This window comes from Lasiodiplodia theobromae (assembly GCF_012971845.1).
Source record: "Lasiodiplodia theobromae strain AM2As chromosome Unknown scaffold_25, whole genome shotgun sequence".
NCBI lineage: Eukaryota > Fungi > Ascomycota > Dothideomycetes > Botryosphaeriales > Botryosphaeriaceae > Lasiodiplodia > Lasiodiplodia theobromae.
Window position 1 is genome coordinate 98789 of NW_023336458.1, and position 21455 is coordinate 120243.

Here is a 21455-nt window from a genome sequence, read left to right on the forward strand (position 1 = left end):
TAAAAGCCATGCCGAGGCGGAGACAAGCAATTCGTGATTAGGCCACCACTGTACGTTACGCGTTCACAATGGCAGTGCAATGTTAGAGGCTGCGGGCGCGGAGCTCGAAGGAAGTCACTGCGCGCTTTTACATGTCGCAGCTGTGGAGGCTTTGCTGATGGGGTCGAAGCAGGCTTGTGCGCGTCATGCAGGGTTGTCCGTGTTGTACGAGTACGGTAGGGCGCCACCCTTCGGTGACGTCTCGCACTAGAGAGCCCCCAGAGCACCTGCTTTAGGCTTCAACACCACCAGTCCAACAAACCCCTCCGAACCCCAACCGCGAACCTTGGAGCAACTTTCACCCCTCGATACCCCGCGCACTCAGCTTTCCGACAGCGACTTGCGCTCCGGTCAACCATGTTCCGCGCGCAGGCGAACCAGTTCGACGACGTAGTCGGTGAGTGTGTCGCGGCAGCTTCCCGGGCACCGCCGCCGCGGCGAGCGGGAGACCGAACGACGGCGCGCCTCCTCCTGCCCGCCCGCCCACGCCCCCTCGATCGATGAATGGATTTGCTGACGGTGGAGCTTGCGTGCTGCAGTGCGAGCTACGGACGAGAACCTCACGAGCGAGAACTGGGAATTCATACTCGTACGCCCGCGACCCCGCGCCCGCACACACGCGTGACCGAGTACTGAGACAACCTGTGCAGGATGTTTGCGACAAAGTTGGCGCCAGCGATAGCGGGTACGATCTTCCTCACCTTCGCAGGATGTCCCTGGTGAGGGCAAGGCTAACTTGTGGTTGGGAGGCTGCAGGGCGAAGGACGTCGTTGCTGCCTTAATCAAGCGCCTGGCGCATCGCAACGCCAATGTCCAGCTCTACACCCTTGAGGTTGGTGGCCCTTCCTTTCACATGCCACACTCGATACATGCGCGTCAGAATGATGCTGACGCTGGGATTACGTGTGTGGTTTAGCTGGCGAACGCATTGTCGCAGAACTGCGGCTTGAAGATTCACAAGGAGCTGGCCTCGCGGAGCTTTACCGATGCCCTGCTACGCTTGGCAAACGACCGGAACACGCACCAGCAGGTCAAGGCGAAGATCCTGGAGCGGATGGGCGAGTGGACGGAGATGTTCTCCAAGGACGCTGACCTTGGCATCATGGAGCAGGCCTACATGAGGCTCAAGACACAAAGTGCGCGGGATAAGCCCTCTTTTGTCGGGCACTTGCTGATTGATATTTCCTAGACCCGAACCTACGACCTCCGTCGAAGCCTCAGAAGACCCAGATCACCGATGCCGACCGCCAGAAAGAGGAGGACGAGCTACAGATGGCTCTGGCCCTTTCCATCAAGGAAAACGGAACTCAGCCGTCCGCCGCCAGGTCCAACCAGCCGCAAGCAAACACACAACAACAGCCTGCCCAGGAACAAGAGCAGCACCAACCTATTGCATCTGGAACCACAGCAGCGACCGTTTCCCGCGTTCGTGCTCTCTACGACTTCACGCCCTCGGAACCCGGCGAGTTGGCCTTCCGCAAGGGTGACATTATTGCGGTGCTCGAGTCTGTGTACAAGGATTGGTGGAAGGGCTCGCTGCGGGGACAGACTGGCATCTTTCCCCTCAACTATGTCGAGAAGCTGCAGGACCCGACCAAGGAGGAGCTGGAGAGGGAAGCTCAGATGGAAGCAGAGGTCTTTGCCGAGATCAAGAACGTGGAGAAGCTGTTGGCCTTGTTGAGCACTAGTTCGAGTGCTGATGCGAGGGAAAATGAGGAGATCACTTCGCTGTACCACAAGACTGTGTCGATACGGCCGAAGTTGATCGAGCTCATTGGCAAGTACTCGCAGAAGAAGGGTGAGTTGAGGTTGTTGCACCGGATGGTTTATCAATGACTGATTGTGTTCCAGACGACTTCACGCAGTTGAACGAGAAGTTCATCAAGGCACGCCGCGATTACGAGTCCCTCCTTGAGGCTTCTATGTCGCAAGCAGCACAGCCCGGTTACGGTCGCCAACCTTATGGCTACGGCGCAGGCGCACCGCCGCCTCAGAGCACTCCATACGGAGGCTACCCTCCGCAAGGACCTCCTCAGGATCGGTATTACTCACCCGTTCCAGCAGCAGAGCAAGGTTACGGATATCCTCCTCAGAACGGACCCCAGCCCTTTACGATGGCCCCTCCCGGACAAGCACCTCCTTCCGCACAGATGACTAGCCCCAAGCCAGCCAATGGCGACCTCTCCTACGTGCCGCAGCGCGTGCCTGTGGGTGGACGACCACAATCCATGGCCTTCCCCCAGGAAATGGCTGCCAACAGTCCTGTCGACTCCAGGCCGCCTCCCCAGCAGGGCTATGCCGCCTATCCTCCCCAACCCAGCCAAGCCCCTCCCGGCATCCCTACAGACCAGGCTCCCGCATCAGGCTACCCGCCCCAGCCCCAGCCTAACCGCCAATCCTCGTACGACTCGCCATCTTCAGCCTACCCGGGCCAGCCTCCGCAGGGACCGTCCGACCCGTACGCCCAACAAGCGCCGCAGCCCCAGCACCAGCACCAGCAGTCGGTGCCTGGCGCGTACCCTCCTTCTGGTAACACGCCGCCGCCGGGCCAGAGCCCGTACATGGCCTTCAACCAGAGCACGATGACGCTGCCGCCGGCTGGTACTGCTCCCGGTGGACCCCCCTCAGCAGGCGCTGGCGGCTACCAGGCGTACAACCCGAACGCCGGCGCGCCTGCGCAAAGGTGGGGACAGCAGCCAGCAGCCATGGCAGGTGGAGGAGTGCGGGATGATGCGGATGGGTTTTATCGTTAATTTGTGAGTGTGGTAGAGGGGTGATGGTGGAGGAGGAGGTTGGCTTGGATAAGGCACGTATCATCGCCTTCTAGAGAAGGGCAACGGCTACGTGGATGGGTTCCCGCAATGGTCGCGATTCCTCAGCTTCGACGCTCCGGGCGCAGCCAACTTGCAACTTCACAGCCAGCGCAACAACCTGAAGGCGACGATTGATATCCACCCGAACAAGTAAGATTCCAAGACGACCTCGAAATGGAGGAAGCAGGATAGGATAGTGGGGAAACTGGATGGGGGGCACATTTGTACATTTGGTATTCCTTTTTTTTTTCCTTTTTTTTCAGTTACACCCCTTCGATCATGAGTCTCCTTTTAAACAACAAATTGGGGCGGAATGCGCGAAAATTGGAGTCGGGCATGAATCAACGGAAACATCATCATCACCATCGAAATGCATGAAGTATCTTTTGCTGCTGCTTCCTTTAAGTTGTCCTCCCCCTTTTCTACTTTTTTTTCTCTCTCAAGAAACGGCCGTTTTGCCCTATGTATGAGCTTTGCATGATATCAGGTGGCGAATACTCCGGCGGCGGATTAATCGGGGGCGCACTCGTCTGGTCGAAGTCTCGTTGTATGTAGGTTTTATCTGTATCAATGGTCTATAAATAATGTGTGCGAAGGTGAGAGGTGAGGTGGTTGGTGTAAGATTGGTCATGCTAGATGTATTCTTGACACTATTCCTTTTTTTTAAAGCACACAGTAAACAATAAAACCTGTCTAATTCTTCCGGTAGGAATGAGGGCTGAACTTCTCGAATGTTATCGATCAAGGATCAAGGTTGACTTGCTTAGTTTCTTTTTTTGACGGCTACAGAGTTGAAGCCCACACACACACACACACACATCCAAATCTCAGCCCTACCTAACTCCGCTCCCTCCCTCTTTATCCTTCTCCTTCAAACCAACCCAATCTTCTCCGCCACCTTCGCCGCCACGCCCTCGAAGGCGCGTACGTTGGGGCTGTCAGCTGGCTCGGCCACGACGCTGGGCTTGCCGCGGTCCGCATCGGCACAGATGCGCGGGTGCAGCGGGATCTCACCCAGCAGCGGCACGCCGAGCTCCTTGAAGCGCGAATGGAACGAGTGATCGGTGCCGGCCGACGCGGACGTGAAGATGGGCGTCTCAGCGTGGCAGTGCGGGCAGTGGAAAGTCGCCATGTTCTCGACGACGCCGAGCAGCGGCACCGAGACCTTGCGGAACATGTTGACGCCCTTGACGGCGTCCTTGAGGGCGATGTCCTGCGGCGTCGAGACGATGACGGCGCCGTCCAGCACGATCTGCTGCGTGATGGTCAGCTGCACGTCGCCGGTCCCCGGCGGCAGGTCGAGGACCAGGACGTCCAGTCCGCCCCAGTCGACTTCGTGGAGGAGTTGCTGCAGCGCTTTCATGACCATGAGCCCGCGCCAGACGACGGGAGCGTCTTCGCCGACGAGGTAGCCCATCGACATGGATTTGACGCCGTAGTTGGAGAGGGGGACGAGTTGGTTGTCTGGGGGGTTGAGATCAGTTTGCTGTGGTCAGAGAGGGGGCAATTGAGAATGGATCACTAACTGGCTGATAGCCTTGGTTCTCCGGAGAGATTGAGAAGGGTGGGGATGGAGGGGCCGAAGATGTCGGTGTCGAGGATGCCGGCTCGCAGACCGCGGCGAGCAAAGGAAAGAGCGAGATTGACTTGGTGAAAGTCAGATTGGAATTTTGAAAACAAATTTCGATCATGGCCGCTTACCGGCTATTGTCGACTTGCCAACTCCGCCCTTTGCGGATGAAACAGCGACGACTTTATTTACATCTCTGATATTGCGCTTCTGCGGTAGACCGCGCTGCATGCGCGGGATCTGCGGCGGCGCACCGGAGCGCGGGAGACCCTATGCATCCAGTCAATCAATTTTGTTCAAGCGAGAAAGTTGTGTCTCCTTACCAAAGGGTTCTCATGCTGCAATGCGCGCAGCGTCGAGAATAAGCGCGACCTCATAGCGGCATCGTCTTTTCTTTGAAGCGTGACGTCGTCGAGCATGCGGCGGCCGGACCGGGGCCGGGCGTTGGCCCCCCCTGTCCCGTCGGCGATTGCGAAACGCCGACCAGAAATTTTGTGAGCTCTCTCCAGTCGCGTTTTCGCCGCGCAACTCTCCGCCGAAAACACGCAAAAAAGACAACCAATCTTTCGACATGGCCAAGGGAAACCGCGCGAAGACGCTGGCTGAGCAGCTCGCGGACCTTGACGGTCCTGCGCCCAAAGGTCCGATTATCCGCGAGTTATTATGGGAAAATCAGTTTGCTAACGCCTGTTGCGCTGCGTAGATTTCGACCCTGAAGAGCCGGACAATTTCGACAGCGAGAGCGACGACTCGGGAAGCGATGAGGAGAATGCGCATGACGGACGGGAACACTATGTCGAAGTTGGGTATGTTGCGCCAGGCATACTACTACTAGATCATTTGGATTGACATTATCGCAGAAAGAGCAAGCTGCGCAAGCGCGAAACTGTTCCGCTAGGTCCCAAGTACGAGGGCTCTCGTGTTGGCCGTGATGCCGTCGAGGAAGAAGACAGCGACGACCCGTTCAGCAAAGGCTTCGACGAGGACAGCAGTGACGAGGAGGATGAGGACGAAGAAATGGGCGAAGACGAAAGCGGCGCCTCGGAGGAGGACGAAATGGACGGCATTGAAGGCAGCGGGTCTGAAGATGACGAAGACGGCACTTCAGCAACCGACCTTAGCGACGAGGACGACGAGGATGACGATGAGGATATGGAGGACGCTGCACCAAAGAGCGGAGGCGTCGATCGTGCCGAGCTGCGCAAGATCATGAGCGAGGAGCAGAAGACCGTCGCTGCAACCATTTCGGAGGCAGCCAAGGCCGACGCGGAGAAGGGTCGCGCTGTCAAAGCCCAGCGGAAGACTTTCGATGCGCTCCTCAACACCAGGATCAGGCTCCAGAAGGCCATCATCTCGACAAACTCGTTCTCTTCGCCCAAGGTCGAGGTCCCCGATGATGCAAAGAGCCTGACCGATCCCGTCCGCGCCGCCGAGGAGGCTGCCTGTAACCTCTGGAACTCGCTCAACGACCTCCGCGAGAGCCTGCACACCACTCGCACCGGCGAGAAGCGCAAGCGCATCGAGATCAGCACTTCTACCCCCTCGGATGAGATCTGGAGCTACATGCAGTCTTACGAGTCCGAAACTTTGCCCCACCGGCAGAGCGTGCTGGAAAAGTGGTCCACAAAGGCCCGCGGCGTCTCCGCCATGCCAGCCAAGGGCCGCCTCACAAACACCGCCCAGCAAACCATCGTCGACGTGCTGTCATCCCAACTAGCAGACTCGACCAGACTGGTGCAAAAGACTCGCACCGCTCGGTCGTGCGCGCCGCTGCAAGCAGGCACCGAGAGCGCCGACATTTTCGACGACGCGGATTTCTACGGGCTGTTGCTGAAGGAGCTGTTGGAGCGGCGCAGCGAGGAGAACCAGACGGGCGCCCTGGCCGGCATGAGCTTCAACGTGCCCATCACCAGCCATTGGCAGGCCGCCCGTGAGGCGAAGACGCATCGCGCCAACGTTGACGTCCGCGCTAGCAAGGGCCGTAAACTGCGGTACACTGTGCACGAGAAGCTTCAGAACTACATGGCCCCAGAGGACCGCAATGCCTGGCAGGATCGCCAGGCTGATGAGCTGTTTAGCAGCTTGTTCGGCCAGCGCAATGCCTTGGCAGAGGAAGAGGCGGAGGAGAGAGACAGTGATGAGGAGGATTTGGGCGAGCAAGGACTGCTGCTGTTTGGCGGGAAGAAATAGAGCGGATATAATATCCGAAGGGTTAAAAAATTCAATGGCATTCGATCGCACTCCGAAATACCTGTTTCACCTTTCACCATACAACACACCCTTTTGGGATCTTCCGCAAGACAGCGCCACCTCCATCGTCTGTCGGCTTTCTTGATTGCAGCGACTCCACAGCAATACTCTGGCCGCTACCTATGAATGGCCAACATGACAAATTCAAAGAGCTACGCCCCAACTCTTTCTCAGAAAAACAACATATGTGGGTAGTTGAATCTATCGTCAGGACGTATATGTAGAATTTTTAATTCAACATTCTCGTCCGGACGATAGCTTCAACCACCCATGACATGAACAAAAAAACCAAATCCACGCTAGCCATCGGCTGCGAGAGGGGACTTTCCGCCAGTGAGCGGGAAAGAGGAAAACTGCGCCAATTGCGATTGTGATTGGTATGTGAGGAGATCATACCTTCGGGCTCAACCCCGAATTTTCAAACACAGCTACGAGACGATGTGGCGATCGAGCTGCGGGCTCTGAAGTGAGACATCGAACAAGACGTTCTTGATCACATGACGAACGACAGCACACTGTATGTAAAAATGTCCGATCGATCTGGAATTCTTGCTCACAGATAAGTGAGCACAATATGCGGGCTCGACAACATAACCGGCTCGTCTTGACCTTAAGCCCGCAGCGCCATCTGGAACCCTTAAAAAACGTACGAACAAATATCACAATCACAGCGTTTCCGTTGCGTGCTGGGGAGATCCCGAGTATCCCGTCCGAAAGGTTGATTGGGGTCCTTTCCGAGCTTGGCACCATGATGAACACAAGGGACGTTTCGCGAGAGGAAATTGTAGCGGCTTTCAAGATTGCTATTGGTATGGACTGATTATTTCTGGTCTCTATGGGCTATGTCAAATGGGAATTGAGGGCTTTCGATAGATACTGGTCTTAGCGCTGTTCTCAAGTGTCGAATTCAAAGGTGTGTCCAAGAACGATGATTCACGACTGTTATACAGGAGAAACACACCAGTGTTACACAACAACTCTTCCCTCAACTCGCCACCACCATTCCCTTCCGCCCTGAGCCCTCCCAATCCGCGCAGTAAGAATAACAAGAACGAAGACCTCCCGCATCCCGTACCGCCAAATACCGCAGCACTAACCACCATCACCGTCGCCACAACGCACAGAGCAGCATCAGCAGCTGCAGCAAGACGAACCCATCCACCAACCACACCCAGTACCACCCCACCACAACGCAGTCGCCCCCATAGGAGTATTCCCCAATGACCAGATCACCGTTGCGGCGGACAATGTCAGTCAGCGCAGCGGCAATGCGGCCAGCGGCGGCGGAGACGTTAGTCGGGTGGTACAGCAGCATCCTATTACTGTTGCCGGCATCGTCATTGTGCATCTCATTAATGAGGACTGAGGCGAGAGTGCGGCTGTCGGAGTCGCGGACGTGGAAGGTTATATCGGGGAGGCTGTGGGGATAAGGAAATGGTGGTATGGTGGTGGTGGTGGTGTTCGGCGAGAGGCAGTGTGTGACATCACAGCCATAGTCTGGAGGGTCGACTGTTTGAAGCTGGAGGTCTGTGACGTTGTACTGCATCGAGCGATTCACCTGAGAAAGACGATGAGAACAGAGGTGTTGGCGGATTGTCCAGCGCTATCGGAAGAGAAGGCGGATGGAAACGTAGGAAAATGGACTTACACTCTTGACATCTCTGAATACCTTGGCACACCATTTCAGTTGACATTCGGTGACAACGTAAGGTGTTTCTCCTCCGGTGAATACGGCCTCCGGGATTTCTTGCGCGTAGGCGAAGTCAAGAATCACGGCAGCATCTTTGTCGATATCCTTTCTCGCAGACACTGCTACCTCGCTCCCTAACCTTCCCATAGGATCTTTGGTTCCGCCAGGTGCGTCGAGGATCAACAACCCCGGTCCCTTGGGCGTAGTGAGAAGTACACTGCCGTCCCACATTCCCTTGACGGCTGACCAAACTTGAGTAAACCTCGTCACATCTGCACACTCGCTGCAGATACCGAGCGTAGTGAAGTCAGGCCAGGTACAGATCATCCCTGGACAATAGTTCTCGAAGCTAGCGTTGAGGTCAAAGAGGCCGGTGTGGAAAGCGTTCCTTATGCTTGCGTCGATGCACTTGGACTGTAGAGATTGTTCCAAGTCGCTTACATCATCGCCATACCCACTAGCAGCCCAGGCTGTGAGTATCTCTTGGTCGCTTACACAGGAGTCTCGGGGATAGTAAGTGTCGGTAACCGTAATGGTCGCAGCTGTACCGGGTGGTTTAGTCCGAACGTTGTCACAGAGATCGAATGATAGTATCTGCTGAGCAAATTGAAAAGTTGCAAGCGCTGCAACGCCGAAGAAAACTCCAAATGATATGAAGGCAAGTCGAGCACTGAGCCTGTATCTCGATGCAAAGCTTAAGCCTTCTGCCATGAGCGGGAACATTGAGACCTGGGCGATTGTCATAAGAGTGGATATGACTGTGCCGGGTGCCATTGGAAAGTTCCAGGCGGAGATCGGAATAAATTCAAGCTCGAGCGCGAGCGCGAGCATGACAACCCCGATCAGACAGTTGATACTGAGGGAGAGGCCCGCTAAAACCCACCACTCTTTCAGCATGCTCATCTTCGATTTACTACGTTCGCTTTGGTTTCCGTTGAGCTTCGGGAGATCCTTTGAAGAGGTGCTGAGCGGATCTTTCGGGTGGTTGGACGGGGAACCAGATGTGGACACCCGAGAGGCGTCGTCGTCGGTGTCTGTCTCCGTACTCGCCTGTCTCTTAGTATCGTCTGTGGTCCAGGATTTCGAGCCGGCCGGGGCTGAGAGATCTGCGGTATCGCTCTGATGTTTTTTCTTCGTCGTTCAAGCTCCAATGCGAGTGCGACAGGTAATTTAGTGACAGTGTAATGACAAAGCGACGGACAAAGCCAATTCAAAATGCCATACACTTCTTGCCCCACGGAAGGTCTTCGAAGATGGAGAGGTTAGAGAGTAGCAGAGGAGCCTTTCTCTGGAATTGACGGATATTTAATAAGACACTGGAACAGCTTGTTATGCGTTTGCCTGGTGATCCTTCAATTGCCAAGGTGGAAGGATTTTCAGCAGTTCTACTTCATTTAGAAAAGCGCCCGCATTGTTTGCTGCAGCTAGCTTGCTTGCTAAGATAATCGCTGCGGCCAGCCATTAAAACGAGGTATCACAAACAAAAGGCTTTATTTTCCAGACTTCTGTCATCGCCGTGTCGTGGGTAGTTGAGGCAATTGCCTGGGCATAAATTTAGAAATAATCTTCACGCTTCCACGTTCGGACAGTATCTTCCACTGCTTACATTGATCGAGTTTGTTCCCCACAAAGATTGCTAGGGCCCAAGGATCCATTCCAACTGGGGTGGGTGAATGGCACTGCTGTGTTAAACAACAGTAAAACACACTTTAAAGACCAAGATCACGTCATCTTACGGTTAAATCATACTGACCACAAACGGCATCGTTCCACAGACCCACCTTTACCTTTAGGGCACTTTTCTCACCACTGTGATCAATACTTTCAGCCCAAAATCCACCAAAAACATTCACCTCACATTCACAAGTCACAACAAACCACACAACCGTTCAAATCCGAAAAGTTATTTCATTTCATTCACCTCTATCATAACCAAAATCACCACCACCACCACAGATTCCCCACCCCCCTCACGACGCCTCCTCCAACAACCCCGCCGCAACCGTGCTCCCCTCACTCCTCAACACGACCCTCGACGGCGGCTCGAGCGGCACGGCCTGCGTCAACTCGACGACGACCCTCGCAACAGCGCCGGGCTGCACGATCCTCGGCTTCTTCTTCGTCGGCTCGCCGCTCGCCTTATCCAGCACCGCAACAAGCTGGCTGATGCGGGCAGGCACGTTCAGGCGGCCCTTCAGCACATCGACGTACATCGGCGTGACGTGTTCAAACGCGAGGATCTTCGCCGTGAAAATCTTGATGTTCTTGATGGGCGCGGAGGCGTGGCACACGATGTCGCCGATACGCAGGTGCTGGGGGTCGATCTCGGCGAGGTGCAGCGTGACGATCTGGCCGGCGACGGCCCAGTCGGCGGGCTCGCCCGTGTTGTCGACCTCGATGCCTTTAATGTAGGCCGACTCGCCCGACGGCATGACGACGAGGTGGTCGCCGACCTGCAGGGCGCCGGCGTCGATGCGGCCCGAGACGGAGAGCGGGTTGGTGATGCCGCCGCGGAAGACGTCGCCGATGGTGAGGCGCAGCGGCTTGTCGATGGCGCGCTTACTAGGCTCCGACGCCTCGAGCTCGGCGACAAGTGTGGGACCGGTGTACCAGGACGCGGCTTCTGTGGGTGGGGGCTGGACGATGTTGTCGCCGGTGAGGCCGGCGCAGGGGACGAAGGCGATGTTTTTGCTCTGGAAGCCGGCCGTGGTGAGGAAGGCCGACATCTGCTGCGATATTTCGTCGAAGCGGTCTTTTGACCACGAGATGGTGTCCATCTTGTTGACGGCGACGATGAGGCGCTGGACGCCGATGCTGCGGGCGAGGAGGGCGTGCTCCTTGGTCTGGCCTCTCAGGCCGGATTCGAAGCTGTTGGTGCTGGCGTCGATGACGAGCACTGCGAAGTCTGCCTGACTTGCTCCTGCGATCATGTTCGGCACGAAGTCCTTGTGGCCTGGTGCATCGAGGATCGTGAACTTCGTCTTCTCCGTCTCGAAAGTGTTGGTTGCAATATCAACGGTAACGCCTCGAGACCGTTCTTCGGAGGTTTCGTCCATGACCCAGGCGAGAGCGAATGAGGACTTGCCAATATTTTGTGCCTCTTTCCGGAGCTTGTCCACAGAACGTTGGTCGACGACCTTGAGATCATAGAGTAAACGACCCATAAGGGTACTCTTTCCGTGGTCGACGTGACCTAAATCATTGTTTCAGCAACCCCGATCTGCATCACGTACCCTGCCACTTCTCAATAGTGGCAGGGCACCATTGTATCACTCTTTCACTTACCAATGACTACAAAGTTCGCCGACTTCTTCATGTTTGACTTCTCGTACTCCTCGAGAACGTTCAAGTTCTTGCTCTTGACCCGCGGAGCGTCGTCGATCTTGATCCCCTCTACACCTTCACTGATGCCGCTGGCCTCATCCTTGGCCTTGGCGTCCTTCGCTTGACTCTGCTTCTTTTTGGCACCTGGTCACATTAGTATCCGGTCAGGTCCTAGGAAATCATGCGCGGATCGCACCTTTGGCCTGCGCGTTCAGCACAACGTCATCTGGGCTTGGACCTGCAAAAGGTTTGGCTTTAGCATACTCCGGGTAAGACGTGTACGGCAACGGAAACATGGAATGATCGAGCTGTCCTCCAGGCCTGGGACCAAACATAGAAGTAGCAAAGGTGGATGGCGTGCCCAAAACGTCCTCGAGTTTGACCCTTTTGGTGGCTGGTTGTTCCTCCGGTTCTGGCAGGGGTTCTGGCTCAACGACTGGCTCCTCACGAACAAGGCTGGGGCTCTTTTTCCTGCGGATGGGGTACGCGCGGGGCTTTGCTTGCGCTTTTGCTTCCTCTTCCTCTACGTTTGTCTTCTCAGAAAGTACGCTCGGTCCTGGCGACGGGTCCTTGGGCGGTGTCTCGGTTTTGGTCTTGAGCCTGTCCAAGAGGGCAATGGCCTTGTCCTGAGCTGGCTCTCCGGCATCGGCGGACGAGACGGGGGCGCTGGCTTTGGCCTCTTCCTGCTTCTTCTTCCTGGCAGCAGCCAGAGCAGCTAGCTTCGAAGGCTTGGAAGAACCACCGAGAAGATAGCCCCGCGGTGCCGTGTGAACTTCTGCAAGCTTCCCGAGACGGTGGGCGGGAACATTGAGCCAAGGGGTATCGGCAAAGAAGTCCGTAGACGCCCGACCTGTGCGCATAGTCGGAAGGAACATTGGGAGCGGAAAGGCCACGGAGGGGTCTGTTTTGCGTAACCTCTTAGAGAATATTGTTGAAAAGTATGGGATGCTGTTTGGGCCTTACATGGTAGGTATATCCGAGATATTTACATGACGGCCAGTGGAGGACAGCTCTGGGCGGGAAGGGGGGGAGGTACGCGAGAGAAAGTGCACTCACCAGCTGTTTTCTTGGGCTGCGGTTTCGCGGCAGCCGCTCCCGCTGCTGCTGCCTGGTCGAACCGAGAAGGCTGCTTCGCTTTCTTGGGCTGCGCGGGCTTGTGGGCGTCTACGCGCGCGTCAGCCACAAGCAGCCAGAAATGCGCCGAAGGACATCTCACTCTTCAGATACGTGACCGACTTCCCAATATCGTAGTAGTAGTTCCACAGAGCCTCCTCTATCTGCTTGTTCGATATATTGGAGTACTCGGCACCCAGCGCTTCTCTGACTTTTATGGTGCCCTGGCGCATTTGTTCTGGCGGGCGGCGCATCAGTCGCGACGCGTCGCAGGCGGGGGGCGGGATCGCAAACCTTTGTCCTCCTCGGTCAACTCTACAGGAGTCGGTGGTCAGCATAGGCCGACCAAAGTCTGAATGTGGTGTGCCGCCAAACCTTCTTCGCCCTCGTCGTAATCGTCTTCGTCGTAGATGTCTTCATCGTCGTAGGCGATGTCTTTCACTCTGCGGTGCGACATGTTCGCGGCTGTGTCGGTAGTCAAGTTGTACGAGGGGAGTTAGAGTCGCAGGCGGGCTCATATATTGCGCGTGTCTCGCAGTCAAAAGTTAAACAGCGCGGGGCTTGGGCTTGAACAGGTACGAGCGTGGTGGGGCGCAGTCATCGTCATCCATCCAATTTGCTTGGCGAGCTTATCGATAAGGCTTCAAATCACCACAACTTTGATTCGCTCACTATTGAGATACCATACAATTAAGCTTTTGCTCGGATGGTTTTTAAGTACTGAAATAATCCATTGCTCTCTGAGTCCGTTAGATGCGCACTCAGCCCTCACTTTCGCAAGACTAAAAGAATCTCCGTAGAGTTGTCGGCATTCGTTTTTTCGTGGGTTCTCCTTCAAGGTAATTTTGCCGGGGAATATTGGAGTTTAACCTGCAGCCATTGCCCACTGCAGAAGGAAAGAACAACGGTGTGGTTGACCCGTTCCTGCAATTGTCCGAGTCTCAGACAGTTAGAACCCCAAACCAAATCACTATCACGTTGGAGTGAAGCTTGAGCTGGGAATCTGATTTCATGTGAGGAATGGAGGTGCATGTAGTGCAGCAGGAAGAAAAGATTGTATGGTAAGAAGCAAAGCAAACAGTCAAAGGCCATTCTATGTTTGCTCTGGAGGAACGATGTCTGCTGTTGAGCTGAACTCGCTCGGCCCCGCATTCCTCATTCACAAGCAGCTCAATTGCTCCTCGGCCCCTCACCATGCGGAGTCGCATCGAAAATTTTGCCAGGGTCTGTCATACCGACGATGTTACGGTAGCCAAGCGTGGCTACCTACCGAATGAGGCAAGACCGACAGGTGCGGTGAACCATCAAAGCGATGATCTCTGGTACGCGGCGCGATTCCCAGGCGCAATGTGCTGGTCATGCGTCCACCTACGTGCAATCCCATGTACCGAACATTGTCTGGCTCGGCTTTCCTCATAGTCACGCCGCCTCGGGCTGATCAGGGTTTTTTTTCGCCGCCCCCGACTTTTTGTTGCACCGCTCCCCACGCGGCGTTGCCCCGGCCCCAGATTTCGGCTCGGTCAAATGACCTCGGCTGCATTCGTCCATTACCTAAAACATTCGACGCTTGCTCCTTTCGGCCCTGCAGAGCTGCGGTAATGGCGGGGTCACTGACGGCCGGTTGCAACATGTATACCAAGGAAGCGCCTACCGTCCATCATCCGCAACTGCATCTCTTTAGTCGGGTCACATGGATTGAAAAAATGCTGCCGTAGCCACCAGTAAGAAAAAAAGGTCTAGACAGAGCGGGACTTGCGACATCGGGGATCTCCCTAAGCGGGAGATGTTATCTGGAGAAGATACGAGCGGCCCGCTGTGGACCGGGAGTACGAGCCGCTCCCGCTTGGAGGCCTTGACCTTTCTGTAAATGCCGAGATAGTATCGACACTCCGTCCTCACTGTGCAATATCACCATTCTCTGCTGAATCTGAATTGGAGTAAGCTCAAGGGTGGCCACGGAGAATTTTCAAACCATTACCAATGATAATTAGAGAGCCTTTTTGTTCAATGGTTCTCTTAATGACTACCAGTGTAGTTCAAGTCTTTAGTAGATATCTTGGCTTTGCGACTCCGACGTCTAGTCTTCTTGGTCCCGGAGCTACTGGGCTCGGCTCCTTCTCCCGGAACAGATCTAGGCTTCTTGGCTTCTTCTGATTTTCTTCCTTTGACCTGCCGGGGTTGAGCCGCCTTGACTTTTGGCAGGTCTTTGGTACTGACGTCGTGAAGCCCCTCGCCTTGGCGGTCCAGCGCTTCCTTCGCTTCCTTCTCCTTGGCTTCCTTCTCTTCCCTTACCCTTTTAGCCTCTGCATTAAGCCTGTCGCTCTTCTCTTTCGCGGCTTGGATCTGCTTCTCTCGGATTTGGCGAGCGTTTTCCATGCTGGGCGGTTCCGGGAGTACCGAGCCATACAAAGCCAAGAGGAGTACCGACTGCATGGTCCAGTACGCATCATTACCGGCGTTGTGAAGAAACTCGGGGTGCTCTCCGAGGGCATTCACCAGAGTCGCCAGACCCTCTGGCAGTTTGAGAGCTTTCGCAATCTTTTGGCTATCAACAAGGCCGATGGGCGGATTCGTTGTGCGGATAGAGTAACCAAGCTTGGCAATCCAATTGAGATCTCCCCGTACGTCATGACCGACTAGAACGACGTTGCGGAGACAATTTTCGCCGGCACTCGGATCCGCAGGGGTGAAGGCTAGTTTCAGGATGTCCCTCATCTTTATCAACGGCGTGACGTTACTTTCACCGAACATAAAGTTTTCGGGGCAGCCTTTGACAAATCTCTTGTTACGAAGATGCCTATGTTCCTGGATGATATGGTGGTGGGTGCGGATCTTTTCAGCCCATTCCGAAGCCGAAGCATTGGGAAAGGCAGGCAATTCGCGTGTATCGAGTACGGCGATGCCAACTTCGGTGACTTTTTGCGTTGCATACTCGAACGCTTCAACATCTATGGCAATAAAGACCGGATCGAGCGGCGTGGCGGAGTTGAAGACTGAATTAGTCTTGTCCTCGAGTCCAAGATATTGGCGCAGAAGAGAAAGTGTTGCTGGATGCATCTGGTCTTGTTTCCTCTCGTATCTCGACCGCTTGGCCGGGCGCGGAGTCTCCTCCGCTGCCTTTTTGGAAGAAGGCTGCCGGGTGGACATCTCAGCTGGACCAGTGTCAGAGGTCATCCGCCTCGGTGCCCCGGGATGAAACTGGCGCATCGGAAGTCTAGTGGCGGAGCGTGGTGGATTGATGAGGACGATCCTAGAGACCAAGCCACGGCGAAGACGGTGCATTGGGGGCAGCGTCGCCACACCGAACAGGAAGTTGGGTGCGGATGCGATGGAAAGGCAGGCACGCACGTGCCGCTTCCAATTCAGCAGGCGCGGCTCGGAAAAACGGCCGGAAGTCATCATGGCTTCCGAGCAACTTCTGACGGCCGTTTACATTTTCGCCATCACCATGCATTGTTTTTACGTGGTTCCGCGCGCCCTTGCATGAGGAGGAGCCGCTCATGACTCTTGGCCGTCATCATTGGATCGGACGCCGGATGTCGCCACAATGCTCGCCCACCTATCGGCTCTTGATCCACTTTTTTTCTCAACGCGTCGCCGTCGACCTTGGATGGAATGGCGCCTACCTTGCGGACCCGGGAAAAGGCCAATTTCAGAGAGTTTGACGGCATGCAAGTCGTATTGTAGGGGCTGTTTCTAAATTCGTAATACGCTTTATCGGACAACTTTCGTCGACAACTTCATTCGCCCGGCTCTTCAGGCACGGACCAGGGGGACCAACAGCCGCCGTCAGCACGCAAATTGGCAGCAGTCAGGCACATAAAAATTCTCATTCGGGCGGGACTGCGCCATGATTATGCGCAGCCCGTTGCATGATGCAAGGGCGCTCGGAAGGCCCGCAATGGAGCCGGCAGCAGCACGCCAGTTCATCCATAGCATCATTATTGACCGGTCTCGGCTGCACCTGCAAGAGCGGGGCCATGGAGAGGCGTCTCGACCGTGGTACCTGAGCAGAAGTTCTGACAGCGACGCGGACCCTGGCGGCGCCGAAGCCCAATGTCCTGCAGGATTCGACGATCTGCGATGAGGCTTACAGTAAGCGCTCCTTGGCCGGGGGCGGAAGGCTTGAAGACAATGCGCGCGGTGGCTGCGGCAGGCGCTTGCGAGCACGCGCCTCTGACGATTCGCCCAAGCTTAGGACAATGCAATTTCCCATTGTTTTCTATTGTACAGAAGGATTACTGGCAGCACGATCTCCCTGCGGACCCGGATCATGGGAGCCGGTGCAGCCCTGGGCCGTGCGACGAGTGCATCCGAGCGCATGCTCCCCGGCAACGAATCAGCATGCTCAACAGCCTTTCGTCCAACATGGCGTCCTCTCGAACACACGTCAAACTCCGCCACTCCGCCACGCGCCCTGCGCCCACAGCCGCGTGCGCTGTTATTGCCGCGTACCGCGATATTGTCCGCTTGCAGGGACACTGCAGCACGCGCCGCAAACGTCTTTTGCTCACGTGCGCCACCTGAGAGACTGCGGGGCCTAGCGCTGTGATCTCCCACTAAGCTCCGCACATCTGACGCTTCCATTCCCCCCGCGTAAGGCACCCCGAACGCCTCAAGACAAAATACAGCACTGCCTTTGCCGCCGCCGACTTCGCCCGACCAGCTGTGCGCTACCCCATGCGCTTCGGTCATGGCGCTGCAAGCGGCCCCGACTGGCTGACGCAGCAGAACCCTGCTGTTGCATCCAGGTGGAGATCTCAGCTTTCGTTGCTCAGGGTTGCCTATAGCCATCTAAAATCCCTGTCGCATGCTAGTCATTTGTTTGCTTCGAGACCCATTTCCACGCAGGATCGGACTTCTTTCCCCCCGCCCGTCGGAACCACTATGGACGACGCTGTTGCTGGTCACCAGACGCGGCGCCCTACCAGATCGCCCGCCCATCACGCGGCCCGATCAACGTGTCAGACGCGCCGAGTCCTGATCACTTTGTGCGAGCATGCGCGCCGTCACACAGGCTCCCTAATACCCCAGCGTTACACCCGTTCCGACCCGCAGGGGATGCTGCCATGGCTGTTCCATGTCTGCCTGTAGGGATTCCTGACCGAGCATCGCCCCTATCCCGCCGCTGGCGGCCCGCCTGCTGCCAAGTCTCCGTCCTTGCCCTGCCCGCTGTCCGTCGTTGTATCTTGTTCACCGCTGCTCTCCCCGACCGTCCGCCGGCGTAGGGTGCCGTCTCCGCCACACCGGTGAGCTTTCATTCTTGCATACAACCTCACTGCTCATGTGGCCCCCGTCCCACCCCAGAGCCGCTATTCCTTTGCCAAGCGCGGAGTGCTCGGCTTTGGCGTTGTCCCCGCGAGCTTGTCCTTTTGGGCAGTTCCCGGGCCATGTGCTAGCAGCGTGGCGCCCTCGTGAAGGGCCTAAGTCAAGGCCATGAGACTAGATGCCATTGACTGCCTGCACACCAGGACCCTGACATCATGTGTTGTGGTCCCCTGGGTCCGTTCGCTGGCCCCAATACCCGTTGTGTGGAGAACCATGCTTACCCATGCAATCTCCGCCGCCTACCCCCTTCGTATAAAACTGCCTTTCGCCCTGTGAAAATCAGCACCCACCTGTCCATCACTTACCTTCCCCGGCTCGGACGCAGGCACCATGGTCTCCTTCTATTTTCTGGCAACCTGCCTCGCAGGCCTTGTGTCTGTGCAAGGACAGTCCACTTCTTCCTTCAATCCTGCCCGTCCGCCGGCCATTCCCCTAGCCGTCAAGTCCCCCTACCTTAACGCCTGGCTTAATGCCGGCAGTGACGGCGGCAATGGAGGCTATCTTGCCGGTCAATGGCCGGTACACTGGAGGTACGTTGAACATATTCTATGACAGCTGTAGCTCGGCGCTCACTCTCCATACAGCAACCAGATTACCGGTTGGGGCGGTATGATTAGGGTTGACGGCACCGCTTACAAGTGGATGGGTGACCCTCTCGGCGCGAATGGCCCTGCCGTCGTTGATCAGAACTCCTACGAGTACACCTCTACCAGGAGTATCTTCAACATGAACGTCGGCGGCAAGGTTGCCATGAACATCACCTTCCTCTCTCCCATCACCCCGGATGATTTCCAGCGCCAGTCTTTGGTCTTCGCCTACCTTAACGTTGAGGTCTCGTCAATTGACGGCTCTGAGCACGATGTGCAGCTCTACTCCGATATCTCCGCCGGTAAGCATCCAACTCCTGCGCTCTCAACAAATCACCCATCCCGCTAACCCTCGCTTTACAGAATGGGTCACGGGTGACCGTAGCCAGGTTGCTCAGTGGGAGTACGATACCTCTGGTGATCTGGCGTACCACAAGGTGTACAGGCAGACTCAGCAGGCCTTCTCTGAGAATGCTGACCAAGCTGAATGGGGCAACTGGTACTACGCCACTGATGCTGTCGACGGCCTTACTTTCCAGTCTGGCTCCGATGACGATGTTCGTTCGCAGTTCGTAAGCAACGGCAAGCTGTCGAATACCAAGGACACCAACTTCCGTGCTGTGAACAACGACTGGCCTGTGATGGGTTTCGCCGTTGACCTCGGCTCCGTCAACACCAACGCCGTCAACACGCTGTTCACCATTGGTCTTTGCCAGCAAGACGCTATTCAATTCGCTGGCTCCGATGGCTACCTTCCCCGTCAATCTCTTTGGCTAGACTACTTCAGTGATGATGTCGCTGCTCTCAGTTTCTTCCACAAGGACTACAGCACTTCCTCTGACAAGTCTACCGAGCTGGACAACAAGATTTCCAGCGACGCCATTGGTGCCGCCGGTCAGGACTACCTCACCATCACCTCGCTGTCTGTTCGCCAGGTGTTTGCGTCTATCCAGCTCGTCGGTACTAAGGACAAGCACTGGGCGTTCCTCAAGGAGATCTCTTCCAACGGTAACATGAACACCGTGGATGTCATCTTCCCCGCCCACCCGCTGTTCCTCTACACCAACCCCGAGCTGTTGAAGCTGGTCATGGCGCCCCTGTTTGAGAACCAGGAATCCGGCCAGTACCCCAATGACTACGCGATCCACGACCTCGGCGCGCACTACCCGAACGCTACTGGTCATCCGGACGGCAACGATGAGCCCATGCCTCTCGAGGAGTGCGGCAACATGCTCATCATGGTCCTTGCATACTACCAGCGCACTCAGGATCTCGACTACCTGAACACGCACTACGACATCCTTCGTCAGTGGACCACTTTCCTGGTTGATGAGGCCCTGTACCCCAACAACCAGCTCTCAACCGACGACTTTGCCGGCACGCTTGCGTGAGTTTCCCCTTGAAATCCAATGCATCGCCAAGAAGAAAACTAATCGCGCAATTTGAATTTAGCAACCAGACGAACCTGGCACTCAAGGGCATCATCGGCATCGAGGCCATGTCCAAGATCGCCGACTTGACCGGCCACTCCGACGAGTCTTCCACGGACCACGACACTGCGACCAGCTACATCGACCAGTGGCAGAAGCTCGCCGTCGTGCCCCAGGACGGCAACACGCCCGCGCACACCAACCTTGCATACAACGATGCGGGTTCGCACGGTACGTTTAACCCTTTGAAGCCACCCAGCCACCAATGCAAGCCTTCCGCGCGGCAGGCGCTACGCCAGCCGCACGGAATGCAAGTCACCCGAGCGGCTCGTATCCGAGACCCTCGCACAAGAAAAAGCACACGCCAGCCACGATAATTATGAAAGCCGAGACATCTGAACTAATGCAATGCGAAATCCTAGGCCTGCTGTACAACCTGTACGCCGACAGCGAGCTCAGCTTGAACCTGGTGCCGCAAGTGATCTACGACCAGCAGAGCGCCTTCTACCCGACGGTCGAGCGCACCTACGGCGTGCCGCTTGACACGCGTAACAGCTACACCAAGACCGACTGGGAGATGTTCGTCGCCGCCATCGCCTCGCAGGAGACGCGCGACATGTTCCACTCCGACATTGCCAAGTGGATCAACGAGTCGCCTACCAACCGCGCCCTGACCGATCTCTACGAGACGGAGACCGGAAAGTGAGTTTCCCTTTTCTCCCTACAGCGCATTTTCGTCGCTTTCCGTATGAATATCCCGCTGACCATGTGCACCTACAGCTACCCGAGCGGCATCACCTTCGTCGCACGTCCGGTCATGGGCGGCACGTTCGCGCTGCTGCTGCTCAACAACAAATGAGCGTAGAGAGCCGTTCGTGTCCGTTTCCCTTTTCCGCATTTTTTATAACGTTACGAATTTTTACTGCATGACATGAAACCCCCCTCTTCACGAGTGTTCCTCTCACACTTTTGAAGAAAAATACCACTCGCTTGATGAGTAATGTGTACATATACCAACGAACGCCCGGTTTCGGTGTTCGTTTCATTTGTTGTTTTGAAGGAAGACCTGACTAGAGAGAAAGAGATACAGAGAGAAGGCCGCGACGCCTTGTCACTAGAGGAAGAGATGGAAGGATAACTGCTAAGTTAATATCTCGAGTAATTACTAGAGGATAGATCCATACAAGTGCACATTCTTCTTACTTTTTCTTCCACGCAATATTCTTGCGCTGCACTAGTGAGAGCCTGTATTCTTTCCGAGAAAGCAGGTCCCATGCATTCTTATGTGCACATCTGACTCCCGCCATGCTT

General features: G+C 55.9%; 7 protein-coding genes across 7 annotated transcripts; 3 read left to right on the plus strand and 4 right to left on the minus strand.

The window, feature by feature from the left end:
- Window positions 1-396: 396 nt before the first annotated feature.
- Window positions 397-2792, plus strand: LTHEOB_8028 (Class e vacuolar protein-sorting machinery protein hse1; the record flags this gene model as incomplete). Its single annotated transcript, XM_035517460.1, has 7 exons — window positions 397-436; window positions 579-628; window positions 690-724; window positions 796-871; window positions 956-1175; window positions 1229-1837; window positions 1891-2792. 7 exons carry the CDS (start codon window positions 397-399, stop codon window positions 2790-2792), a joined length of 1932 nt encoding a protein of 643 aa, XP_035370575.1.
- A 931-nt stretch (window positions 2793-3723) lies between these two features.
- Window positions 3724-4841, minus strand: LTHEOB_8029 (Nucleotide-binding protein 1; the record flags this gene model as incomplete). Its single annotated transcript, XM_035517461.1, has 4 exons — window positions 3724-4316; window positions 4379-4498; window positions 4554-4692; window positions 4746-4841. 4 exons carry the CDS (start codon window positions 4839-4841, stop codon window positions 3724-3726), a joined length of 948 nt encoding a protein of 315 aa, XP_035370576.1.
- A 152-nt stretch (window positions 4842-4993) lies between these two features.
- Window positions 4994-6612, plus strand: LTHEOB_8030 (Traub domain-containing protein; the record flags this gene model as incomplete). The annotated part of the gene is made up of 3 exons (XM_035517463.1): window positions 4994-5063; window positions 5126-5228; window positions 5283-6612. The coding sequence occupies 3 exons, from the start codon at window positions 4994-4996 to the stop codon at window positions 6610-6612; spliced, it is 1503 nt and encodes a 500-aa protein (XP_035370577.1).
- A 1162-nt stretch (window positions 6613-7774) lies between these two features.
- LTHEOB_8031 (uncharacterized protein) lies at window positions 7775-9136 on the minus strand (the record flags this gene model as incomplete). Its single annotated transcript, XM_035517464.1, has 2 exons — window positions 7775-8230; window positions 8321-9136. 2 exons carry the CDS (start codon window positions 9134-9136, stop codon window positions 7775-7777), a joined length of 1272 nt encoding a protein of 423 aa, XP_035370578.1.
- A 1196-nt stretch (window positions 9137-10332) lies between these two features.
- LTHEOB_8032 (Elongation factor TU GTP binding domain-containing protein) lies at window positions 10333-13256 on the minus strand (the record flags this gene model as incomplete). Its single annotated transcript, XM_035517465.1, has 7 exons — window positions 10333-11555; window positions 11648-11830; window positions 11883-12587; window positions 12743-12850; window positions 12903-13037; window positions 13094-13114; window positions 13175-13256. 7 exons carry the CDS (start codon window positions 13254-13256, stop codon window positions 10333-10335), a joined length of 2457 nt encoding a protein of 818 aa, XP_035370579.1.
- Window positions 13257-14815: 1559 nt separating this feature from the next.
- LTHEOB_8033 (Qde-2-interacting protein) lies at window positions 14816-15946 on the minus strand (the record flags this gene model as incomplete). The annotated part of the gene is made up of 1 exon (XM_035517466.1): window positions 14816-15946. The coding sequence occupies one exon, from the start codon at window positions 15944-15946 to the stop codon at window positions 14816-14818; it is 1131 nt and encodes a 376-aa protein (XP_035370580.1).
- Window positions 15947-18457: 2511 nt separating this feature from the next.
- Window positions 18458-21003, plus strand: LTHEOB_8034 (Glutaminase; the record flags this gene model as incomplete). Its single annotated transcript, XM_035517467.1, has 6 exons — window positions 18458-18657; window positions 18712-19016; window positions 19078-20101; window positions 20167-20375; window positions 20567-20846; window positions 20925-21003. The coding sequence occupies 6 exons, from the start codon at window positions 18458-18460 to the stop codon at window positions 21001-21003; spliced, it is 2097 nt and encodes a 698-aa protein (XP_035370581.1).
- Between the last annotated feature and the right edge of the window lie 452 nt (window positions 21004-21455).